The 24,307-nt window shown below is 41.1% G+C and overlaps 2 protein-coding genes across 15 annotated transcripts in view; one reads left to right on the top strand and one right to left on the bottom strand.

The window, feature by feature from the left end:
* PRELID3A (PRELI domain containing 3A) overlaps positions 1-21,916 on the top strand; it is a 103,845-nt gene extending 81,929 nt beyond the window's left edge. For 3 of the 8 annotated variants that reach the window (XR_016387580.1, XM_089894907.1, XM_089894899.1), the window contains exon 7: positions 4,504-5,016. Coding sequence is in view for 4 of the 8 variants with exons in the window: in XM_089894899.1 (XP_089751025.1) it covers positions 4,504-4,516 (13 nt within the window). In the remaining 4 variants the exon portion in view is untranslated. Of the gene's footprint in view, positions 1-4,503; positions 5,017-15,987 lie in introns of those variants that run through there. The other 5 variants (XM_089894896.1, XM_089894901.1, XR_016387581.1 and 2 more) reach the window with 4 other exon arrangements.
* SPIRE1 (spire type actin nucleation factor 1) overlaps positions 1-24,307 on the bottom strand; it is a 205,990-nt gene that overhangs the window by 6,292 nt on the left and 175,391 nt on the right. For 4 of the 7 annotated variants that reach the window (XM_022551244.3, XM_022551245.3, XM_089894889.1 and 1 more), the window contains 5 exons: positions 21,911-22,083; positions 12,438-12,525; positions 7,610-7,752; positions 1,069-1,206; positions 432-502 (listed from right to left, as the gene is read on the bottom strand). In XM_022551244.3, coding sequence (XP_022406952.1) covers positions 432-502; positions 1,069-1,206; positions 7,610-7,752; positions 12,438-12,525; positions 21,911-22,083 — 613 coding nt within the window. Of the gene's footprint in view, positions 1-431; positions 503-1,068; positions 1,207-4,957; positions 5,132-7,609; positions 7,753-12,437; positions 12,526-21,910; positions 22,084-24,307 lie in introns of all 7 variants that reach the window. The other 3 variants (XM_022551242.3, XM_022551243.3, XM_089894887.1) reach the window with 2 other exon arrangements.

Here is a 24,307-nt window from a genome sequence, read left to right as displayed (position 1 = left end):
ATTTCTACAGTAAGTCCCCTGGACTCTCTGCTTCTATCAGAACGTAACAAACTGAGACAACTGGATTGCCAAAAAGACAATCACACCGTAAAACTTAACTCTTAGTAACTGTGTCCTATGAAAGGATCAACTTACGTCTGTTTGGGATTTTCTTACTTGTCTATCCTGGGATCACGTGACAGTCACATCTATTTTTTTCTGTTCAACATGACATATTATTATTAGACCTATCTTGGATATGAAAAGAAATACATGCAGAGAAACTTTCCAGGCTTAATATCAAATAATTGTCCACTCTTGAAGCAATCACTATTACTAGCTTACAAGCACAGCACATGATAACAGACTGGATTATTTCTAATATTGTTCCTCAGAGAAAAATGATGAAACAGTGGATCCTTGACTGCTGTCATCAATTACAAAAGCCTTACCTCTTACAGAACTGACAGGTATAAGACCAAGTGAAGAAGGAAAATCTCCTGGTTCGGCAACAAAAGCAGAGCTAAAAAATAAAAATTTTAAAGGAGAAAAAGGCATTGCCAATAGTTAATTTCCTAATTTGCATGTTTGGACACACAATTTATATGTGGAAAGTTTAGTAGACAAAGGGAGAAGAGCATTTAGAGACCCTTTTATTAAGTTTGGTTCTGTGATAATTATAATCTGCTCTGTATTTGATTATAATTCTACCTTTAAATGGTAGTAAAAGACCACAGTTCTCAAGGGTCTTGCCACCATGAAAGCAACCTGAAGAAGGTTCTGAAAAAGTCTTCTCTGTTTCTCAGATACATTTTCTCTACAGTCCTTTAAAAGTGTAACAACAAAGGGCAGACCTTGTTTTATGAATGGTGGCTTTAACCTTCTGGTTTTCAATTTCTCAGGGAGAAATAAAAATACTTTTGTGAGCAAGGCAGAAAAGGGACTGCCTGCCACGGGGTAAGCCTCTTACCTCCTAGAATCCCCCCAAAGTCCTATGCCATCTGGCCACCAGACAGTGTCCTCAGGGGACATGCCTGTGACCGACCAATCTTCTAACCCTGCTGATCCATCAACTGTAAGTGGCTCTACCTTTCCTTTTTTCAGAGCAGTGTAGACATCTTTATACTGTTGGTATTTTTCCAGCTCTGCCTTCACCAGGACCTGACGAATATGCATCACCTCCTCCACAGTAAGTGCTAGGCATTCCACTGGGTAGCAGAATTCCTCCTGAAATTCAAAATTCCACATGAATAAGAAGCTCCCACCACCCTTCTGGCAAGGCAAAGTTCCCCTTCAGATCAGTCACCTGGTTAGTAGCTTCAGAGAAGAAAAGAGGTTTCCCAGTAAACACTGGAGCAGAGCTGGCTCACTCTGGGGACCACACAGTTTCTAATTACACTGAGACAAGAGATGGCAGAAAACTTCCGGGACCATGTGAAACACTGTAGCCACTGAAATTTCCTCACATTTGTTTAGATGTTTTGCCTCAGGTATCTCTATCCCCTGAAGTGGAGTTACATATCTATGCATTGAAATCTTGGGGAAAAAATGTTATTGTTCTAAACCAAATTTCTGTCAGTTTTCTCCTATGATTACACAAAGATATTATTTACTTTTGTGTTGTATATATCTGCTAATAAACAGCAAATCTACAACATTGGTACTGTTTTAAAAACTGATTTGTGGTACCCAGAATAGCCAAAAGAAGGTGGTTAGTAATCGATATTGAGAAGCGTTATTTAGTGGTAAGTTACATCAGCACAGCCTAAAAACTCCTAACAGTGTGAGTGGAACTGGACCTGGAAGCCAGCAGGCACTTCCGTCAGGCTGCCCCACACTCTCCAGATCTCTCATCACTTTTAAACAACTGCGGAAGTACAGTCCACACCGGACAGATGTGGAGACACTCAGAGAACTCTGACGATAAATATCGAAGTTGGCTGTCTTATGTTAATGGTTTCCCTAACAACAGTGGAGGAAGATGTTGATGTAACTGATCCCACTGAATAAAGAGCCTCACACCATCTGCTCCCCAGCTGGCCCTGCGCTTGATTGGTGGGCCCAGTAGAAAGACAGAACAGTTTTGTGCGCCCGCACCCTGCTGGACTTCACAAGGGCTATTGTGGCGGAGCGACACAACCCCGATGTCCTCGGTGCACACACACTGTAACTCACGCCCACACACACAATAGTGCTGCTCACAGGCATTCTGGAATCAAACAAGCCAAAGGAGACAGCACAGGACTATGAGTGCAGTCAGTTTATGGAGTTTTAACATTTAGTTCTGTCTTTCAATCAGAGAAAAACAAAAATCTAGGTTGCAAACTTGAAAAACATTAGCATTTACTAAAAAAAAAAGTTTGCAGAACTACTGCTTCTTACAAATAATCAATACAAAATCATCTCTGTTCAAGCTAACTTAGGGAAGATGAAATTTGCTAAAAATGTTTTGGAAAAAATCCTGCAATTGAACGTTTAAGATGAAGAGCTTAGTATCTGGAGGGTGGGAGGATAATTCATGTGCTCTAGAATGTCTGATATACTCAAAAAAACCCACCATTACCCAATTTTCTTTCAATGGGAAGAGCTTTAAAAGTTGGCATGTCCAATATTTCCTGAGCTTCGCTTGACCCTGAGAACAGAGTGTGGGAACGGGCTCGCCTCCGAATGCTGGGCATCACAACTGTGCACAGATAGTAGGGTCAGCTGCACATGTCTGAACAGCGACTTTTCTCAGCTTCTGACATAGTTCATAAGAAGTATCCCTACGGTCATCTTTAGTCATCAGCAACAAGCATGACTATCGTACATTTTCTGACAGTTACCTATGTAACAATATTGCTGAGCTGGAGTAAAATAACATATGAATCTAGCAAACAAGCAGAAGACCACTCCCTGAGATTGGCTGTCGTGTATTAGGAAGATGGTGCTGGTGCCAACGTCACAGCTGCGACGCCTGGGTGGCGGGGATGCTCCACACACAGCAACCCAGACAGCCCACAGCTCCCAGTCCTCAGTCTCAAGTCATAAAGGGGCCAGTCAAGCACACTTCCGACTTACTGCTTTGACCCATGCACAAATCCAGTGTTCCATCAGATGTAATAAGAAGTAGTGGATTTTTCTGTGTTCTTGTTCTTTTTTAAAATTTCAAGCAGATTACCCTTTAGTAAAATACCTTCCATCAGGTCAAATGCTAATGTTTTAATTCTGGTGCTTTCCCAAGGACAACAAAACTTTAATGCAACATGAAAGAAAATAATAGTTACTAGCTTTCATTATTTTTTTCAAATGACAAGAAATATTAATTCAACATCCCCAAAGCCAAATTAAACCTTAACAGATCTTGCTGAGATGCTGATGCCTCAAAATGTGAAGAGCACTCAGGGTTCTACCCATGAGCCGAGCCTAGTCCCCGTTGTTACAATGGGCCGGGTCACACCTGCAGCAGGCACTGACCTCAGTTCATGGCATGGACTCCAGGGACCAGAGCAGCACAACTTTGATTCTCTGGCTGCTCTGTGCTTCAGTATGGCTTCCAAATTTAGGAAAGGGAAGCTAAATCTTAAAGAGTTTTAACAGAGATTACAATATACTGTAGGAGCAGATGTGCCTTTAGAACTCACTGTTACGTATGTCACTAAAATGGCTGAGTTTTTGTTAAATATTCTGGTTATATTTACCATTCAAAAGGGGTCAGAGTTAGGGAGCACAGAAATCAGAGAGCATGGTGTATAATCTGGTTACTGAGCCAGAGAACTGGAAATGGTCATATTTTAGAGTGTTCTTGGTTAGCAAAAACTTCATAAATAAGTAGCAGATATTTGACAATTATCCAAAACAACCATTGGTTGTTTTTAATAAACCAAAGGAAGGCAGATTTAAATAAAAATAGCAAATATTAAGTTTAATTACTCTTTTCTTTTTTCAAGTTCACCTTTAAATTTCAAGGTGTTCTCTGTCTAAAGTCACATGTAGACTTAGTAGACAGACTGTTTGGGGAGGGTTGAAAATAAAAATAAAATGTCAGCAGATCTTCAGAAACAGCAGCAGGAGGGACAGGATTAAATGCCACCTCCGCATCTGACCATGTGCTCACAGGGCCAGATCTAAAATGAAAAAAAGAAGAGATTTATCCTGTATTTCACGGCAAATAAAGAGAAAGGAATCTGTTGTACCTCATTTACATTCAGTCTCTTTTCTAAACCAAGCTGGGTCATAAAGAAAAAGAAACCAGCTGCTGGTTCGCTTATCCAGGACAGGTCTGGTAAACAGAGGACGGTGGAGAGCCGGGCTGGGCGGCTGCCGACACCTGGTCAGCAGGTCAGCAGCTTGGGTCACACTGGGGGCAGGGGAAACCTCAACATGGTCCGAGGCTTTTTATCCCACTTAAGTTCGGAAACTATTATACTTCCTTTAAAAAATGTATTCTGTATGAAAATCTCAAAAACAATACAAAATGAGAATTATTTAAAATATTTTAAATAATCACATCAATTAAAAAAAACTTCAAATTTCTCTCTACAGAGAAGCACGGTGATTTTTCATAACAACCACATAACATCCTGACCATCACAACACAGCTTTAAAGGTGCTGGAGAAGAGAAAGAGTGCCCGAGCCTCCCTGGCCAGGCAGCTGAGTGTATGGGCAACGGCTCTTCTGAGGGTGGGGCGGCCCTGGGCTGGGGGAAGGCCCTGATTGGGGGGTGGGGGGTGGGGGGACGTGGTTCAATCAGGGGGCTCAGAAGCACCGCCCACAGCTCCTCTGTGCTGATGCCGCTGCATTCTGAGTTTGTTGTCCTTTCACTGTCGTCCCGTCAATTGAGATCATGGTGTGATCTACGCATCTACCAAAGATTGGAATCAACAGAAGCAAAGTGTCCATCTAAGCTGTTAATTTTGCAGAGTGCGGTAGCTGAGGGATCACTGCCAAAGAGGCAGAGAGGAAAATAATTCCCAGAACCAGCAGAAAGAGGCCAACCTTTGCGGATTTCCACCTGCTGGTAAAAGCTCTCTCACACAGATAATACATAGCCCCTGCTACCCCCAACAAGGCTGCCTCCAAAGGGTGAGAGCCGAGCAGAGAAGCTGTTTGAAGGGTAGAAAAAAGCGGTCGGAAAGGTGTCGTTGGCCATACTCTGGTTATCCTAGGAACCTGAACAATAGATAAAGGAAAAGAAAACGGCAGGGGAAAAAGAAAAGGAGAAAATAATGCTGAATATGAGTGACCTACAAATAGCAATTACAGAGCATGGAACAAAAATAAACAAAACACCACGGAGGATGTTAATGGTAGATTCCACATGCAAGTCCATGCCATCGTCTGCATCCACATGTATCAGTCAGGAGCCCAACCATGCCTAGAGAACCTCAGAGTTCACACGGCAACACTTAAGCTTTCTGGAACTCGGCTGTCCTGTGAACACTGAGTCTCCTGCACGGGGCTCGGTGGGATGCAGGCCAGAGGCGAATGCAGAAACATACACCACGCAGCCACCCCTCCCCCGGTCGGTACTTAAAAACAAGTCGCCTTCATTTAGAGGCGTCATCCACAATCATCTGACCAAATGATGAAAAGAATTACACTTTCAACATCCTAAGGAAAGGGAGGAAGATACAATAAAAATGAAAATCAGTAACAACAAAGACATTTCTGCCATTTTTAGTTGAGAGCTTATAAATACAAAACGATTCCACGTTTTCTAAAACATAGCTAAAATTTTAAATTATCATACTTTTAAAAACAATACTTACCAAGCTAGACGGCACTACCATTAAAGGAGTGTGATTTTATGGATTTCCCAAGATAAGCTACTGGCAAGAAAAGTCAGGACTTTGACCTGGAGGTTCTTTTGTCTCAGCTGGTGTCTAGAGGCACTTCGGGGGCAGAGTTCTGTGCCGACCACAGGTCTCCCCTGCCTGCTCACTGAGCCCCTTCTCCGCCATGGCATGTGGGTTGTATCTTCCTCTCCTCCATAAAAAACTGACAGCCAGACCACACACACACTGAGTTCCCCTTCACCAGGAAATATACCTCACGGGCCTTTCTTGGTAAAGCTTCCATCACTAGCCAAAAAATCCTTGTAGTTGATCTGACAGTTTCTTTTTTATTTTATTTAATTTTATTTATTTTTTTTATCTTTTTGCGTTACGTGGGCCTCTCACTGATGTGGCCTCTCCCGTTGCGGAGCACAGGCTCCGGACGCGCAGGCTCAGCGGCCATGGCTCACGGGCCCAGCTGCTCCGCAGCATGTGGGATCTTCCCGGACCGGTGCACGAACCCGTGTCCCCTGCATCGGCAGGCGGACTCCCAACCACTGCACCACCAGGGAAGCCCGATCTGACAGTTTCTTTACACTGATAATTTTAAAATTTAAGCCTAACCTCAACAATGATGTCATATGATCACAAGGCCAGGTACACAGCTGAATGCTAAACTGACTTCTAGGAAAAGCTGTGAAGAAAAGAATCTCCTAATCGTTGGACTTGTGGGAAAAAAAAAAAAAGGAGTTCTCTCTTTTTCAGTTGTGACAATATTTTCCAATTGTGACAATAACTGTGTATTTTGCTAAATAACTTATTGACAAAAGTCTTTGGATTTTAAATTTTGAACCTGTTGGGTCAGAGTTCTGTTTTTCAGTTGGTAAACCACTGATGAGGCTGTACTTCACCATATATCAGTGTGTGGTGATTATTTAGGAGTTAGAGGAATCCTAACAGGAGTTGCCATGAAATCATTAGTTCTTTAATCACATTATTTGGGAATAGAGAAGACTGATCAAATTTCAACACTATCAGCATGGTTCAAACTTCGTTTCTTCACAAGATCCATACTATCTCCCTTCACCTGGACAGAGGGACCTCTATCATTGCTTCATTTGAACCCCTGATGATTCATCGCAGCCTAAAAGTATGGACTGAGTGTAGTCCAGTGTTTTATTCATGAGAATCTGAAGAATAATTAGGTATCAGGTTGGCTGCTGGTAGAATTATTGACTGAAGCCCTGCATCTTGCCTGCAAGTATTTTAGAAGTCAAGTGGGACAGAAAGAGTCTTCTCAGGCTTTCTCTGGCTGCCAGACCTGTTAGCTCTTCCTGGAAGGGCCTCATGTGCCACATCCCCTGTCTGAGAAATGAGTAGCCCCTACATGAGCCTGGAAGTCTCCGGAAAACAGCAAAAACTGTCAACCCGTCCAAATAGCTGCTTTGGCTCCAATATCACAAAACATGCTTGAAAACAATGAACAATGGTTTTTCATGGATCAAAATTCTCCCCTTGGACTTCTGCCTCAATAAAAGAGTCTATTGTAGTCAGACTTCACTAAGTTTTCTGTTTAGTTTCAACAATTTTTAAGTGGATTAATGCCCTTTGAAAGGAAGAAAGTATTTCTTTAATAAATATCCATACTTTCAACCATTAATAAGTCTTCTGGGAAAAAAAAAGTACTTTAAATGAACAAAGAATGGTCAGACTTCATTTGGGTTACTCTTAGGTTTGGTTTTCTTTAGCTACTAAAAACCAGTAAGGTTATTTAAAGTTCAGTCTAGCTTGTGGAAGTTTCTCAAGGAAGCTAATGATTCCAGACCCTCTAACTGCTCGCAAGTTAACTCTGCAGAGTCTGTCGGTTACTTACGAGAGACCGGGAACTCTGCCTGGACGCTGGCAGGAACTGTCTCACGTTAGTGGGTGTTTCCTTTTCAATGGAATGTCGTCTCTGGGGTGGCTGCCGTCGTTCTGGCTGGGGTGTGGAGGATATGGGCAAGAACTTCGGAGGGTCTAAAGAAACGGAATGAACCACACTGAAATCAACTCTCTTATAAAAAAAACTTAAGTTTTGAATTTCTAACAGAAAACCCTTTGTCATTTGTGACAAACACTGCATTCAAAGATGAAGTGTTTATTTTGTTGGAGAGGTATATTAAGATGGGAGGTCCGTAGGGGGATACTGGAAGGATTGTTATAGAAGAATCTTTGCAAGATAAACTTGCTACATAAATAGCAAGGAAAAGGAAAAAACAGTTTTTAACATTCATTCAAATTCATGCATAAAACACAATATAAATAGTCTCTTAGATTTGTAATACAAATGCCATCATGGTATTTTCCACAGAATTTTGCAGTTAAAGAGTCTCAGGCTTTATTTAAATTTTTTTTAATTGGACAAAAGACTTGTATTCAATAAAAAATTTTAAGAGCAAAAAATTCAAGAAGTAGATCTTGGGCTTTATTTTAAAAGCATGTAAAAATTATGTATTCTGTGTGTCAAATCATACCAAAATTCTCAAGTGTACCCTCCTTTTACATTCTTTTTGAAAATAAAATATGAAAACTCTTTCTTCTTGATGTGTATCAAGACATTTTATCCTTAGGTTTAAATCAAGCTTTATTTAAATTTCAAAAAATAAATTCCAGCTTCAATGTTAATACTATATATGCCACTGCTCCTCTGCCTAGGAGTATTTGGGGACAGGGTTTAAAAGGAGAATGTCTCAGGGTCTGATTCACATTTTGGAAACATAAGGAGGACAACAGAAATCATTTCTGCTGTCAGAGCTTTACTTCTGTTATTGATTTCTAATCAATTGGTAGCCACCCCAGCTCACTTTTAGTTACTCTCTGCATGGAATATCTTTTTCTATCCTTTCACTTTCCATCTGTTTATGTCTTTGCATCTCAAGGAGTCTCTTGTATACAGCATGTAGTTGGGTCATGTATTTATCCATTCTGCAAATATCTGTCTTTTGATTAGAGAGTTTAATCCATTTACATTGAAAGTAATTACTGGTAAGAAGGGACTTATTTCTGTCATTGTGCTATTTGTTTTCTATATGCCTTATAGCATTTCGTTCCTCATTTTCTGCATTCCTGTCCTGTTTTGTGTTTAGTTGATTTTTTTTTTTTTTGCGGTACCCGGGCCTCTCACTGTTGTGGCCTCTCCCGCTGCAGAGCACAGGCTCCGGGCACGCAGGCTCAGTGGCCATGGCTCATGGGCCCAGCCGCTCCGCAGCATGTGGGATCCTCCCGGACCGGGGCACGAACCTGTGTCCCCTGCATCGGCAGGCGGACTCTCAACCACTGCGCCACCAGGGAAGCCCTAGTTGATTTTTTATAGTGAAATATTTAAATTCCTTTCTCATTTACTTTTTGTTTATATCCTATAGCTATTTTCTTTGTGGTTACCATAGGGATTATATTTAAGATCCTAATTTTATAACACTATAATTTGGATTAATACCTGCTTAACTTCAGTAACACAGAAAACCTCTGCTCCTATACAGCTCTGTCCCCATCCCTTTTAGTTCATGGTGTCACAGAATTACATCTTTATATATTGTCTGCCTCAAAACAGACTAATAATTCTTTTAAATGCTTAAGTCTCTCAAATTATATAGAAAACAAGATTTGGAATTACAAACCAAAGTTACAGTAAAACTAGCTTCTGTACTAATAGTTCTTTTTTTCTTTAAATGTATTAGTTTGTTAAGTCATGCAGAAAACAAAAAGTACAATTACAAACCATTGTTATAATAACATTAGCTTTCATAATTGCCTATTTATCTTTATTGAAATCTTTATTTCTCCATATGACTTTGAGTTACTATCTAGTGTCCTATCATTTCACCCTACAGGACTCTGCTGAGCATTTCTTGAAAGGAAGGTCTAATGGTCTTGAGTTCCCTCAGCTTTTGTTTATATGAGAATGTCTTGATTTCTCCCTCACTCTTGAAGGACAGTTTTGCCAGATATAGGATTCTCAGTTAAGGACTTTTTTCTTTTAGCACTTAGAATATAGTGGCCCAGGGTCTACTGGCCTCCAAAGTTTCTGATGAGAAGTCTGCTGAAAATCTTACTGAGATCCCTTGTGTGTGATGACACTCTTCTCTCTTGCTGCTTTCGAGATTGTCTTTTGAAATTTTGAATATATGGGTTTCCCCCCACTATCTGAAAGAGTATTCCTATGAATCCTTTCATAAACTGAAATGGTATAAAGCAAAGAAGCAAATACCTTAGGACACATCTTGCTAACGAATGCACAAAATAAATCAAGGTAAAGCACAGATGCTCACAGACACAGTTCAAAGTTATGGTGGCCTGATGCAAAGGCTGAACACTTTTTTTTTTTTTTTTTTAGAAAACTGGGCTGGAGATTTAAATTTATTTATTTTATTTATTTTAATTTTTGGCTGCATTGGGTCTTCGTTGCTGCACGCAGGCTTTCTCTAGTTGCGGTGAGCAGGGGCTACTCTTGGTTATGGTGTGCAGGCTTCTCACTGCAGTGGCTTCTCTTGTTGCGGAGCATGGGCTCTAGGCACATGAGCTTCAGTAGTTGTGGCCCGCGGGTTCTAGAGCGCAGGCTCAGCAGTTGTGGCTCATGGGCTTATTTGCTCTGCAGCATGTGGGATCTTCCTGGACCAGGGCTTGAAGCTGTGTCCCCTGCATTGGCAGGTGGATTCTTAACCACTGTGCCACCAGGAAAGCCCTGAACACTAGTTTTGCTTTTCAGCTTTTTTTTTTGTAAAAGCAAAAATCCTCTGCTGATTTCTTTCAGTTAGTGAAGACAGGTATCAATGTAGGTCTTTTGTAAAAGTGAAGGGACATAAGGTGAACTTTTGAAAAGCAGGGGATACCTGTAATGTGTCCTGGTGTGGGTCTCTTGACTTCACCTCAGTTGAGCTTCTTGGATATTTATATTCATGTATTTCATCAAACTTAGGAAGTTTTACCCATTATTTCTGCAAATGTTCTGCCCCTTTCTTTCTCTTTTGCTCCTGGGACTCCCACAACACGTATGTTGGTCCATTTGATGGTGTTCCACAGGTCCCTTAGTCTCTGCTTTTCTCAGTCTTTTTTCTTTCTGATCTTCAGTCTTGATAATTTCTACTTGCTAATTCTTTCTTTTGCCTACTCAAATCTGTCTTTGAATGCCTCTAGTGAATTTTTCATATCAGTTATTGTACTTTTCAGCCCCAGAATTTCTTTTTTGTTTCTTTCTAGGTTTTCTCTCTATTGATATTTCCATTTTGTTCACACATTGTTTTTTTCAACTTTCTTCACATCGTCTTTTATTTCTTTGAGCATCTTTAAAATTGTTGTTTTAATGTCTTTGTCTAGTATATCTGTCATCAGGTCTTTTTCTGGGACCTGTTTCTGTTATTTTGTTCTTCTGAATGAGCCATATTTTCCTGTTTCTTTATATGCCTTGTGATTTTTTGTTGAACACTGAACATTTGAATTTATCAATGTGGTAACTCTGGAAGTCAGATTTTCCCCTTCCCCAGGGTTTTGTTATTGTTTTTGTTTATTGTTTTTCTTACTGTTGAAGGCTGATCTCTGAAGATCTCTAAACTTAACATTTCGTCAGGTCTTTTATGAGCCATTCCCTGGGCAATCATAGTCACTTTCTAATCCTCCCATATGCATATGCCGTTGTTTTTGAATGTTCTAGGCTTTTCACTCTCAAAAGGGGAAACATGAAAAATGAAGGGGTGGGGGAAAGGCACCAGCCCTTTAAATCCCCTGGAGATGACTTCAGCTAGAGGGGAGGGGGTGAAGCTAGCAACAGGGCAACAATGGCTGCCTGCCTCTTTGCACTTTTGAAATCAGAAGCAGTAATCAGCAATCAGAGAACAGATCCCCAATATTTGGAGGACAGGGTCCTTCTTGTCCACCCTGGCTCCTGCAAGCTGCTCTAAGAACAGCACATAGCTGCCTGTCATGGGGCTGGGGGTGGGGGATGAGTAGTTGCCACTGTGCTATGAGCTGAAATCTACTGAAGTTAACCCTGGAAGTTTTAGGCATTCAACAGACTCCAGAGTTCCAAAAATAATTACATCAGACAGATTCTACCACTGCAATTATTGTCTAGGTGGAAAGACAAATTCTGGTGCCTCCTACTCTGCCATCTTCCCAGAATCCTCCCCTTTAATATATAAGTTTTAATCCTTTATATTGATCTTATAAATGAAAAGATTACCAATAGTATTTTTAAAAATCACTTTAGATTCTGTATTGCCTGAAGAGTTATAAAGGTGTTTTTACTATCTACAAATGTACGTGGGTAAGGATGTGTGTGTGTGTGTGTGTGTGTGTGTGTGTGTGTAGGGGGGATGATAACAAGTGTGATTATTCAGAGCTTCTGGTTTAAATTTAGATAAGGAGGTAATTAATCTAAAAAATACATACAGTTGACCTATTCCCTACAACTATTATCTGTAAGCCCAAAGGTGACTGATTTGTTATAAGGTGAGAATGTGAGACCCAACTGCCCGTTTTGCCCTATGTTATGATGTCATTCTAGGAAAATAACAATATTTCTCTTCTTAACTAGTGAAATTCCAGGGTTAGTTCTTTAATTAACTAGTTACCCCAAATGACAACAAGGCACTTTGGGATTCCCTTCTTTAGGTCAAGTATGTTTTTTAAGGCATCTGACACTAGTTCTTTGTACTACAAATACTCACTCTTCCTTGTGGACACAGCCTCCAGAAAGGGAGCTTCAAGGAATGAGGAAGGTGCACTGCTGCTGGCTGACCTGGGCAGAGTTTCTTCCTAAGAAAGGCACAGGCAGACGAGAGAGAGAGAGAGATCTCATGCTAATTAATAATGTTCACTCATAAATATTTAACATGAGGCACAAAATTTTAATGTCAAAGGTTCAAGACAAGTTGGAGACAAGCTAGAAGGGATCTAAAATTAGACATGTCCAGGTTGTGCCCTGGCTTTGTCCCTCATTAGAATGATGTGACACTGACCAAGTTTCTTATCTTAGTTTCATAATTTCCATAGGTCACTACAAGGACAGATCTGAGAACACATTTAAAATGCTTACCACATTACCTAGCACACAAGAAATGGTGATTAATATTATCATTAGTGGAGTATTTAACACACTTATAAAAGTAATAGACTTGGAACCCCACAAGGGTAGATGTGGTGTATCTTGTTCATCGTTGTTACCTAGTACCAAATCCATCACTTACTAAGTAATGAATAAATATTTGTTGAATGACTGAAAACAAATATTTCATGAAATGTCATATGAATCTAGAAAAATGTCTGCATTGTGCCAAATAAAGTTTAAATTCCTATTACCAGTGAGAAGAGACCTTCTTAATTTGTTTGTTTTACACTATACCAAAATAAAGTATAATATTTATTCATGAAAAATTTACTATTTACTATGTGACAGGGGATATACATTAACTAGAAGACAACTTATTTCCATAATATGTATAGAAAACTGATAAATATTTTTAAATATACAAGAAAGTTAGGTTAATATATTAATCTATGACTATGTGAAACAAATAGTGAAAATTCTCTCTGACCTACTTAGTTAAGGTGACTCTAAGCATTAGCCATTCACTAAAAACTGGCTTTACCTAAAACCTACTGCTGAAAGCATTAGTTTTGAACACACCTCACTATGAAGGATCTGGCCAAGGAACAAGAGAAGAAGAAAGCCTTGTAAACCGCACAGTCCAAACAAAGCCAGTCTGAGCAGCAACCTCCGCATTCTTGATACTCACCACCAAGAACAAGTCAGGCAACGTAAGTAAAGACTCACTCCAGACACGCTGAAGGTCACACAAGTCTCTAGAAAAGCCAGCAAGAACTAGCATAATCCCCTTCTGCTTATGGAAGGTCAAAAAGGAAATAAAAGCTAAGAGTATCTCATAGGAAAAGAAAAACGGAGTCATACCAGGACTTTCCAGTAGTTATGAGGTGGGAGCTAGAAACAAACAGCAGAAACCATCCCCAATGCACATATTTCAGCCAACCTTCCCTAGAATCATTTTTACAGCCTAATTTCACATAAGTCTGAGACATGTCCATGCCTCGCACCCCACTACTTACTGGTCTGAAATCCCCGCACTGAGAACAGCCAAGAGCCTGTCCTGGGCAGGCAGGGCCATTGCAGGGACGGGGTGTGGCTCAGGGCCTCCCAGAAACTGTGGTTGGTCCTCTGGCCCTAGCACGCCCACCTCAGGCAGCTGCACCCACTTTCAGACTACTTGAAAACTAATCCTACCATTAAAAAAATAAACTCAATCTGGATTAAAGACCTAAATGCAGAGGAAAACATAGGCAGAACAGTCTTTGACATAAATCATAGCAATATTTTTTTGGATCCGTCTCTTAAAACAGGAAATAAAAGCAAAACTAAACAAATGGGACCTAATTAAACTTAAACTTCCTTTTGCACATCAAAGGAAACCACTGACAAAATGAAAAGACAACCTACTAAAGGGGAGAAAATATTTGCAAATGGTATGACTGATAAGGGGTTAATATCCAACATATATAAACAGTTCATACTATTAAACATTAAAAAAAAATTTTTAAATGGGCAGAAGAACTGAACATTTTTCCAAACAGGAAATGCAGGTGGCCAACAGGCACATGAAAAGATGCTCAACACTGCTAATCATCAGGGAAATGCAAATCAAAACCACAATGAGCTATCACCTCACACCTGTCATTTTGATGTCAGAATCACTATCATCAAAAAACAAAAAAAAACCCCACAAATAACAAATACTGGAGAGGATGTGGAGAAAAGGGAACCCTGATACACTACTGACAAGAATGTAAATTGGTCTAGCCACTGTGAAAAACAGTATGGTGATTTCTCAATAAACTAAAAATAAAACTACCATATAACCCAGAAATTCCACTCCTGGGTATGTATCTGAAAAAAACAAAAACACTAATTCAGAAAGATACATGGACCCCAATGTTCACAGCAGTATTATTTACAGTAGCCAAGATATGGAAGCAACCTAACTGTCCACCAATAGATGAGTGGCTAAAGAAGATGTGGTGTGTGTATATATATATATACACATACACACACACGCACACAAACACACATATACATACAATGGGATATTACTCAGCCATGGAAAAGAATAAAATTATGCCATTTGCAGCAACATGGATGGATTTGGAGGGTACTATGCTGAGTGAAATAAGTCAGAGAAAGGCAAATACTGTATAATCTCAATTATATGTGGGATCTAAAAAATATGACAAACTAGTGAATATAACAAAAAAGAAGCAAACTCACAGATATAGAGAACAAACTAGTGATTACCAGTGGTGAGAGGCAGTGGGGGAGGGGCAATAGAGGGGTAGGGGATTAAGAGGTACAGACTACTATGTATAAAATAAGCTACAAGGGCTTCCCTGTTGGCGCAGTGGTTAAGAATCCGCCTGCCAATGCAGGGGACTCGGGTTCAAGCCCTGGTCCAGGAAGATCCCACATGCCATGGAGCAACGAAGCCCGTGTGCCACAACTACTGAGCCCGCATGCCACAACTACTGAAGCCTGCACACCTAGAGCCTGTGCTCCGCAACAAGAAGCCACCACAATGAGACGCCTGCGCAACGCAATAAAGAGTAGTAGCCCCTGCTCGCCGCCAACTAGAGAAAGCCCGCACGCAGCAATGAAGACCCAATGCAGCCAAATAAATAAATAAAATTTAAAAATAAAATAAGCTACAAGTATATATTGTACAACACGGGGAATATAGCCAATATTTTTTAATGAGTATAAATGGAGGATAACCTTTAAAAATTGTCAATTACTGTATTTTACACCTGTAACGTATAAAATTATACATCAACTATATATATAAAGTATTTACTTCATAGAAAGAAAGAGAGAAAGGAAGAAAGAAAGAAAACTAATCTTCACCAGGATTAGTTCCTGCCCCAGAGGAGTCACGGAGACACCCAGAAAGGAACCGGGGAGCGTGTGGTGTCCCTGTCATGTCCACTCCCGTTGACTAAACACTTTCTGCCTGGCTGAGGTGTTTCAATGGGTCTCTGACATCTCTTAACATTAGTCTTTTCTACAGCCTGGTCTGGTTTCTGAAATTTGCTTATTGTCTGCATATTGTCTGATCCAAGTTACTAGTCTCTGACACTAAGTTAGGCCTTTTCTAGTTCTTGACACTAAGTTAGGCCTTTTTTAGTTCTATGTCCTGACCAGTGACTCTTAATCAGGTCCTGGATGCAATGAGGTCACTGTCGGAAGTCCCGCAGCTTTGCTCCCAGGGTGGCGCTGTCACTGAAGGCTGCCAGAATCGTCTCAGATGCCAGCCTGGCACCTAACTCACTTAACAGGAAGGTAAGTCTCCTTCTTCCTGAAAAGAATCCCAGTGAAGGCATAGATACAGCTCCTTTGCTTAGTTTTCCTACTGAATGCTTTGATATAGCTCCAATCAAAGCTTATCTTGACTTTTAAAACGTTACCTGGGACAGGCTAGCAGAGGTTATTAAAGATAAGCAAGAAACATTGAGGTTTAGAGTTTTAGGAAGAGAAAAAAAAAGTGATGGAAAAAGATCTGGTGTTGGGAGGTCTGGTTTAGCAGGGATTCTGCTACTGAAAAGTCGTCTTTCTAAAGTTGGTCTCTATCTCTACTAGAGGCTCAGTTTTCTCACTGAAAAGTAATGACGTTGAACAAGATTTCTAAGCCCCTTTCCAGTTTAAGTTATTTTAAATTCAAGCATTCTCATATACTGCTAGTTGGAATACTACAAAGTTTATGAGATACGCAGATTTTGGAGTTAGACTTGGGTTTCAAATCCGTCTCTATAATTTACTCTTTAACAATCTTAGTTCAAAGACAACACCTTTCTGTGTGTCTTGTTTCCTTATCTTTTATATAAGGATCGTAGCTACTTCTAGGGTCTGATCAATTTATAATACCTAAAGTATAACATAGAGTTGGCTCAATAAAAAGTAGATATTAGAGCTTTCTTTAAGGAACTTGGCAATATGTATCAAAAGCTATAAATATGTACATTCTTTCACCTAGCAAACATTCTTCTAGAAATATCCTGAAAAATAATTCAAAGCAAAAATGTATCATAAGGATGTTCACAATATTATTGTTATTTATAATAACAGAAAACTGGTAACAGCTTAAATGTTCAAAAACAGGGGACTGGTTAAATATAATATGGCAAATTATTATGACAGAATACCACACAGATATTTGGCATCATGTTGAAAAAGGGTTAATCAGATGGGAAAATGTTCATAATATTTTGTTAAGTAAAAAGCATGGGTTAGTTCCAGTTCTGGCAAAATGGCAGATTAGATAACCTATTCCTACGACCTCAAGCAGGGTATAAAGTCTCTGGGTCACTACCAATAGCCCGGTTTCACAACTAGAAACTTTTAAGGACATCAATTCAAGCTTGTAGTTAATGCTGATTATTTAACTATTATAATTTAAATGCACAAAGCTGCTGGGTAAATCTAAGAGAAAAAAAAAATCCCTTTACTGGTTCTGCAACTGGAGGTCTCACTTTACAGAAAGGAAGAAAATGCATTTCCTTGAAGGAACAAAGGACGCACGGCATTAAGAAGACTGAGGGCAAGTCATCATCTCATGGCTCTGAACAGGATTAAGGAGTTTTTCTTTCTACATAAAGCAGCTGAGTTTATGTTGATAAAGTAAATAATCCATTAATATCCATTTCATAAGAATATCTGACTTATAATAATATATTGACTCTTTACAGGGAAATTCACTACTCAATGGGGAATATTTAGACAGGAACCTGCTCTTTGTGATAATTTGGGCCCAACTTTAAGTTAACCTCAAAGACAGCAAGGGGCAACAGGAACTTTCTGGTGCACAATGGAGTCAAATGAAATATGTCTGCAGAGGTGAGCAGAGCTGCTACCCTGGAATGGTGGCAGTTACCTCTTAGTATGAAGTCTCTGTGGAAGAGAAAATTAAATGAGATCATGTACGAATGAGTTCACCATACAGTCGGTATTCTGGTGGCTGGAAGGGTTTTTTTGGTCTGTTTTTATTTTTGTTTTTGGCCGTGCTGCATGGCTTGTAGGATCTTAGTTCCCCAACCAGGGATTGAACCCAGGCCCTCAGCAGTGAGAGCCTGCAGTCCTAACCACCGGACCACCAGAGAATTCCCCTGGAAGGTATTTCTTAAACCTGAGGGGAAAACCTCCGGTGGAGAGACTGCAAGGCCAGCAGGAGACGTGTGATCGTGCACAGAAGCACTTCCTCCAGGAGTGAGTACGGTGCCCCGTCCGCAGAGGGACGAGCTCAGTGTCAGGCGTGCTGGGACTTCCTAGGGGACACTTCCTCTGAGAATGGAAAAGGCATGAAGATGGGGAGGTGGCGGGGTAGGAAGTGGAGAGCAGGGCCTAGCCCCGCCTCCATTTCTAGCTGACCCGCCTTGTACTTCTACAGCTTTGATGTGAAGGAAAAGTTTTGGTCCTTAAAAAAAAATTTTGGAAGCCACTCAGTACATGGGAGGGAAGGAGGAAAAATGGGGAAGTGGTAATAAAATTGAGGGGATGGAAGAAAAGAGTAAGACCAGCCTTTTCTGAGCTTCTTCTTTATTTGGCCTCCACTGTCCTCCCACTACAGGCCTGAGTATTAGTCTTTGTTCCTGTGCAACCTCCACCAGGAATGCTTTAGACAAGTGAGAGAGGCAGGGTCAGTCTGCTCCTCCGCCCCCAGGGGAAGTCCAGGCCAGTAGGGGAGAAACAGGAGACCGGCTGTGACCTGGCCTGGCACATGCCACAAACAGCGGAAGCCCTCTGCCCACTGCTCTCCTTGCCTGACTCCTCAGCCCAGGTCCTCCCTCTCCCTGAGGCTTCTCCAGCCCCCGGCCCCCTGGTGGCATCACACACGGGTGGCTCAAAAGGTGCCTGGCAGGCCGCAAGCACTCACCAAACACGTGTAATGACTCAGTGTATGCTTCTTATTTCCCATTTGGATTATGAGCAAGGGGACAAAGCCTATCGCACTGCTGTCCCTTTACTGCTTACTGAAGGTATTTGGTAAATATTTGAATGGAAAAAATGGAGAGGCATTGGAAAAAAAAGAAGTTGGCGAAAAGGAAAAATAGGAGAAGAGTTAAAGAAAAAAGTGTGAAAAAACATTATTATAAAATGTGAATGAAGACACTGTGCAATGTGATGTGGGATATATCTGTCTTAGTATCTGTGGCCTTTTTTATAAGTGAGCAAATAGGACCAGAGATAAATCAATCTTGGTTTAGGAATTCCCTGACATCAGGAATCCATTAAGGTGGGGAAAAGAACACCCATCCATCAATTTAGAGAAGGCAGGACTCCTCAGCCTCTTTTCCGCTTTCATATTTATGGGCAGGACTGCCACATTCTGGAGCTGCGGGAGACCTCAGATGGAGGACACGGTGGAGGCTGACACAAAGGGACCTGTCTTCGTGTCCTGTCCACAAAGCAGAGCCAGAGCCCACGGCACGTTCCTCACTAACTCACACTGTAAGGAAACCCGGCTTGAGTTTCAAGGTGCTTCATTCATGTCTATAGAAACATTGGATAATTGTCAGGCTTTTACAAGAGACATTTTTCTGAGTTGGCTTCAACCAGTCGGTAGATAATCTTAAAGAGGCTAACGTTAAGAAAGCTTTTTAGGATGAACACAACTAATCTACCACAATTAAATTAAAGCTGAGTTTCATCAAAAGAAACCCTACGGAGCCTCAGAGAGGGCACCAAAAAACAAAACAAAACAAAAAACCTCTACTGAAACTTTGATTATCACACAGCCCAAGTTTGAAATATAGCTGTTTAAAATTAAAGTCTTCTGCTCATCTGTGTTTTCTAAATTTTAAAGTTTGAACATATTTAGAAGTTTTAAAATTCTATATTCAGGGCTTCCCTGGTGGCGCAGTGGTTGAGAGTCTGCCTGCCGATGCAGGGGACGCGGGTTCGTGCCCCGGTCTGGGAAGATCCCACATGCCACAGAGCAGCTGGGCCCGTGAGCCATGGCCGCTGAGCCTGCGCATCCGGAGCCTGTGCTCTGCAACAGGAGAGGCCACAGCAGTGAGAGGTTCGCGTACCGCAAAAAAAAAAAAAAAAAAAAAAAACTATATTCAGAAGTTTAAAAAAAAAAGGAATGTAAGGCATTCTCACATTCAGCATCTTTGCCCTGCCCCTCCTTAGTACTTTAGAGCATCAGCTGTAAGGGAAGAGGACAGAGGGGTGTGCTTGCTCCAGTGCTGGCCCAGGACCATTCCCTCTGTTCCAGAAATCAGAGATCCCCACCTTACTCCCAATCATGGGAGCCATGACTGCCCAGGCCTGGACCAGCAGCCAAAGACCAGGCTCAACACTTCTCAGCACCGTATTTCACACTCCCTTTCTAACTAATGGGCAGGCACGCAAACACAGCCTCGCTCTGATTAAGAGAATTGTGTCTAGCAAATCATCTCAAGATTTGGATTTAGGGCATCAGCACAATATTTTCACAAAGAGGAAAACTAAGACAACTGCAGAGGCCGCCCACTGCCCTCCTCATGGCCTGGGCATTCTAGCTCAGGGCAGTGAAGGACGAAGAAAGGACAGGAAGGGGGTCCTGGACACGGGATGGCGCGCTCGCTGCACCGGACACAGGTGCTCCCAGCAGACTCTGCAAGGGCAGCACTGGTGTCAGCACCGTCCAGCTTGGTCACCTCCAGCCACACGTGAGATCTCAATGAACTGAGTTTTAAATTTATTTAATATAATTTGCATTTCAATTATCACAGTTCTAGTGGCTAACCACTAGATCTTCTTTTAATTTAAACTGTTGTTCTCACAGGTTAGCATGAATTTCTTTAAATATGTGAGTGTCTGCTGGGGATCAGGACCTGGGAATATAAGGTGAATTCCGCACCTTCCCTCCTGGGAGCTTGCACTTGGTGAGAGAGAGAAAAAAATGGATAATTATATTACAAAGGGTCAAGTGCTCTAACACAACAGACGGATCAGAGGGTTATTATGGAATCGGAGAGGAGCTGGGTGTAGGCTGCACGCAGATGCACAGAGTGGAGCAACAGGGAGTGAGCAGGAAAGAGCAAGGGACCCAGTGGGGCTGAAGGGTAAACTGAAGCAGAGTGATGTTGCAGGCACCAGATGGCGCAGGCTCTGACGCAGCTTCTTCAGGGACAGGAGCTTAGTCCTGTAAGTGGCAGGAAGCCTTCAAAAGGTTTCAAAGACAAAGACCCTAGTGGTATTTGCAAGATGGAATCAGGGAAGCTAGGAAGAAGGAAGATAAGATATGACTGATGAGAGAGTGCATGCACTGAATTGGGCAGTAATAAGAATACTTCTTTACTATTCTTGAAGTTTGAAAAACATTTAGTGGCAAAATTGTTATTACTGATATTGCTGGATAAGGTGTGGAGACCGGTGAGGGCGTTATGAGAGAATAACCCCTCAAGTTCTAACCTGGATGAATGAGGAGAGAATGGAGCCAGCAACCGAGACAGCAGACAGGAGACTAGAAGCCTACGGTGTGTGGCGTGGTTTGGCAGGGGGCGGGGAAATCATTTCATTTTATATAAGCTGACTTTGAGGGTCGGGTAGTGGAGACATACAATAGTGACACTGCGGACAGAGGCTTGCAGAGATCTGGGAGCACCCACGTCAGGAACAGGAAGGATCCGCAGGGCATGGGCACAGTGTTGGGGGACTTGTCTTTTGGTGTTACTATTACATAAAGAAGAAGATTCAGTATGGGTGGGGGTGGGGGTGTGTGTGTGTGTGTGTGTGTGTTCTAGAGAGGGAAGAATCTATGAAGATGTTTTTCTTTTTCCTTCCCCAAAACAAAGGGAAACATATTTAAGAAAATATAGGTTTGAAAATTATTGACTTATTTTAACCCCACTGTAATCTAAGACTATGTATGTATGTCACAAGTTATTCTATAAACTACAGCCACTATATTGGCCTTTATTAAATAACAGTAAGTAATCCACTGTTTCATTTCCTGCTAAATGAATGAATTTTAAACCTAACTTTAATTGACTGAAAAATGGGAAGAGATTAAGTAACAGCTGGAGCAACACGAGGACCGGTCGGAGGGCGCTCGCCTCCTGACCCCGAATCGGGACATGGGGGGCCGTGGGGCCTCACCTCCGAGTCAGAGCTGTCCAGCTCGGCCAGAGTTGGGGCTTTGAGGAGTTTCTTCCGCTGCACAGGCACCTGCTGTACGGCACCTGCCCCATTTTCTTTTGATTGTGACGTTAAACCTCCATTCACCATCGATGATTCCAGGACATTCTTTGGAGATTCAGGGGTAGCTACCTCTGGTAAAACAAAGGTGAAAGCTTACCTTTTCTTGAGCACAGAAAGGTAGTCAGTGAACCAAACACACTGTTCCAAGTACCTGCACTTGGAATCACACCCGAGGTGATACGGCATTTCTATGTCATGCAAATACAACACAGAGGCTAGACACAGTAACACCTATGCCTATACAACACTTGCGTTGACATTAACTGTCAGATTCAAATAAAGGAAACCTTTAAATGAATAATTATATATTCACATTTGTAGATAAAAATTTAGAGCTAGAAGAAATACTACAGATAACTGACTCCAACTTCTCTATTTTCCAGAGGCCCAGAGAGGCTAACTTCCCTTTTAGCCTCTAAAGAGCTAGTGATCTACAGATCAGAGTGATGGCATGCACATATGGCTGTAATATCTGAAAGTGGTTTTATTTTAAAGTAAAAATAGCTAATAATCTATATGCATATAAACATGAACACAAAGACTCTGAGATACATTTCCTCTGATAAAGCTGATTTTGATTATCCAAAGCTCAAATCTGGATGGGGAGGCAGTGAAAGAAATGTGGCAGCACAGAGCACAGAGCATGGAGTACAGAGTACAGACTACAGAACGCAGAGCACACAGTATGGAGTACAGTGAACAGAGTACAGAATAAGAGTATGTAGCATAACGTGTAAACTTTAGAGTATACAGTATAGTTAAGATGCAGATGGTCTGGATTCAAAGTCTAGCTCTAGTTGTTTGACCTTGAGCAAGTTACTTAAACTTTCATTCCTCAACTGTAAAATGGGGCTAACAACAGAAATGGGCTTGTTGTGAGGATTAAATAAGTTAACAACTGCATATAAAATACTTTAGTGTGTAATAAAGGCAGTGCACAGTAAATGTTAGCAATTATTAACACTTTTATCTCCATTTGTAAGTGAGTGAACCAAGGCTAAGGGTGATTCAGCCAGTCACACAGCCAGCGCGGCACAGCTGACACTGGAATCCTTGTCGGTACTGATTCTAAAAGGCCACCTTTTTTTGTAGTGGAGCCTGTAATCTTCCAATGCAAGTGGAACTAATTTTCTTCAGTATTTCAATAACTAATGATTTTAATAACTACTAAATTAGAGTATTTAAAAGTGAGAAAAAGCAGTCCCTGCATGATTTAACTCACAGACCAGCCCATAACCCAGTTTTTGCCCATGGAGCAGTCTGTGAAACTCCCATGGTTGGGGGGTAAAGGGTATGCTGGGCACTGAAAAATCAGGATTAATGCTTGTTTGTGGGGGGTGGGGGGAAGCGTTGTACCTGAAGTAACTATAAAATACAAGAATGTTCTATTTATAGTAGCTCCCCCCAACATGTAATAGTTTTATGCTTGAAGTGGAAGAGGTGGATTTCCAGATAACATTCAGAATGTAAGTATGTTCTAGTACAGCTTTCCTTGACATTATTTAAAAGAATTATGTGAATTATTTATTATAAATGATGTATATCTAACTTAATATTCACAATTTCTGCATATTTTTAGATATCAAGAAGGCCAGAACTAGAACTGCCCTTGTGAACTACAAGGGTTTGAGTGAGCAAGAAAGGAATGAGGAAAGGAAAAAAGGAAGAAGACAGACTTGTCATAAATCATTTATCATTTTACATAAAATGTTTAACAGAAAACTTGACAACACATGTGTTGACAACACATGAGTTAATTTTGTTACTACCTCTCCAGGTATTAAGTAGCTAGAACAAATATATGATTGGGGGATGGGGTGTGCTGAAGGGACAAAAGGGCAAAAGCAGCAAGTTTTTACAAAATTACAAAGGTTAAAATCTTTAAATAAACCTTTCATAAGGTGTAGAAAGCAGTAGGCTGCCACACTTACAAGCGTAATTTAAAAGTCTTCCAGAGAGCAAAGGAGGAAATGATTGGGCTAATTGATTAATTCCTATTCAAGAAAAAAGGTAATGTTTAAATATGGTCTTGAAGTATCTTTTGAAAAATCGTATTCCATAGCACACATTTTTTACACACTTCCTCCAGAGGTTCATGCAGTAGCGGCAGCCAGTCTTCCAAGAAAAAGCACACGTATCTCCCACTGGTCCAACTATCCACACCCAACTGAGGCTCTGCCTGGAGACACAGTGAGCTTCTCCAGGCAGGTCTCACAGGTCCAAGCCAGAGTTTCCTTAAGGGTGAAGTCACCAGTGGTGTGTGGAGGAACATTAACACAGTTTTAATGGTTATAT

This window comes from Delphinapterus leucas, chromosome 14 (assembly GCF_059928025.1).
Source record: "Delphinapterus leucas isolate spDelLeu-1000000601 "Yukka" chromosome 14, BTC_Dleu_Yukka2, whole genome shotgun sequence".
Classification (NCBI taxonomy): Eukaryota; Metazoa; Chordata; class Mammalia; order Artiodactyla; family Monodontidae; genus Delphinapterus; species Delphinapterus leucas.
The sequence above is the reverse complement of the archived record's forward strand: the minus strand, read 5'-3'. Positions and strand labels throughout refer to the sequence as shown.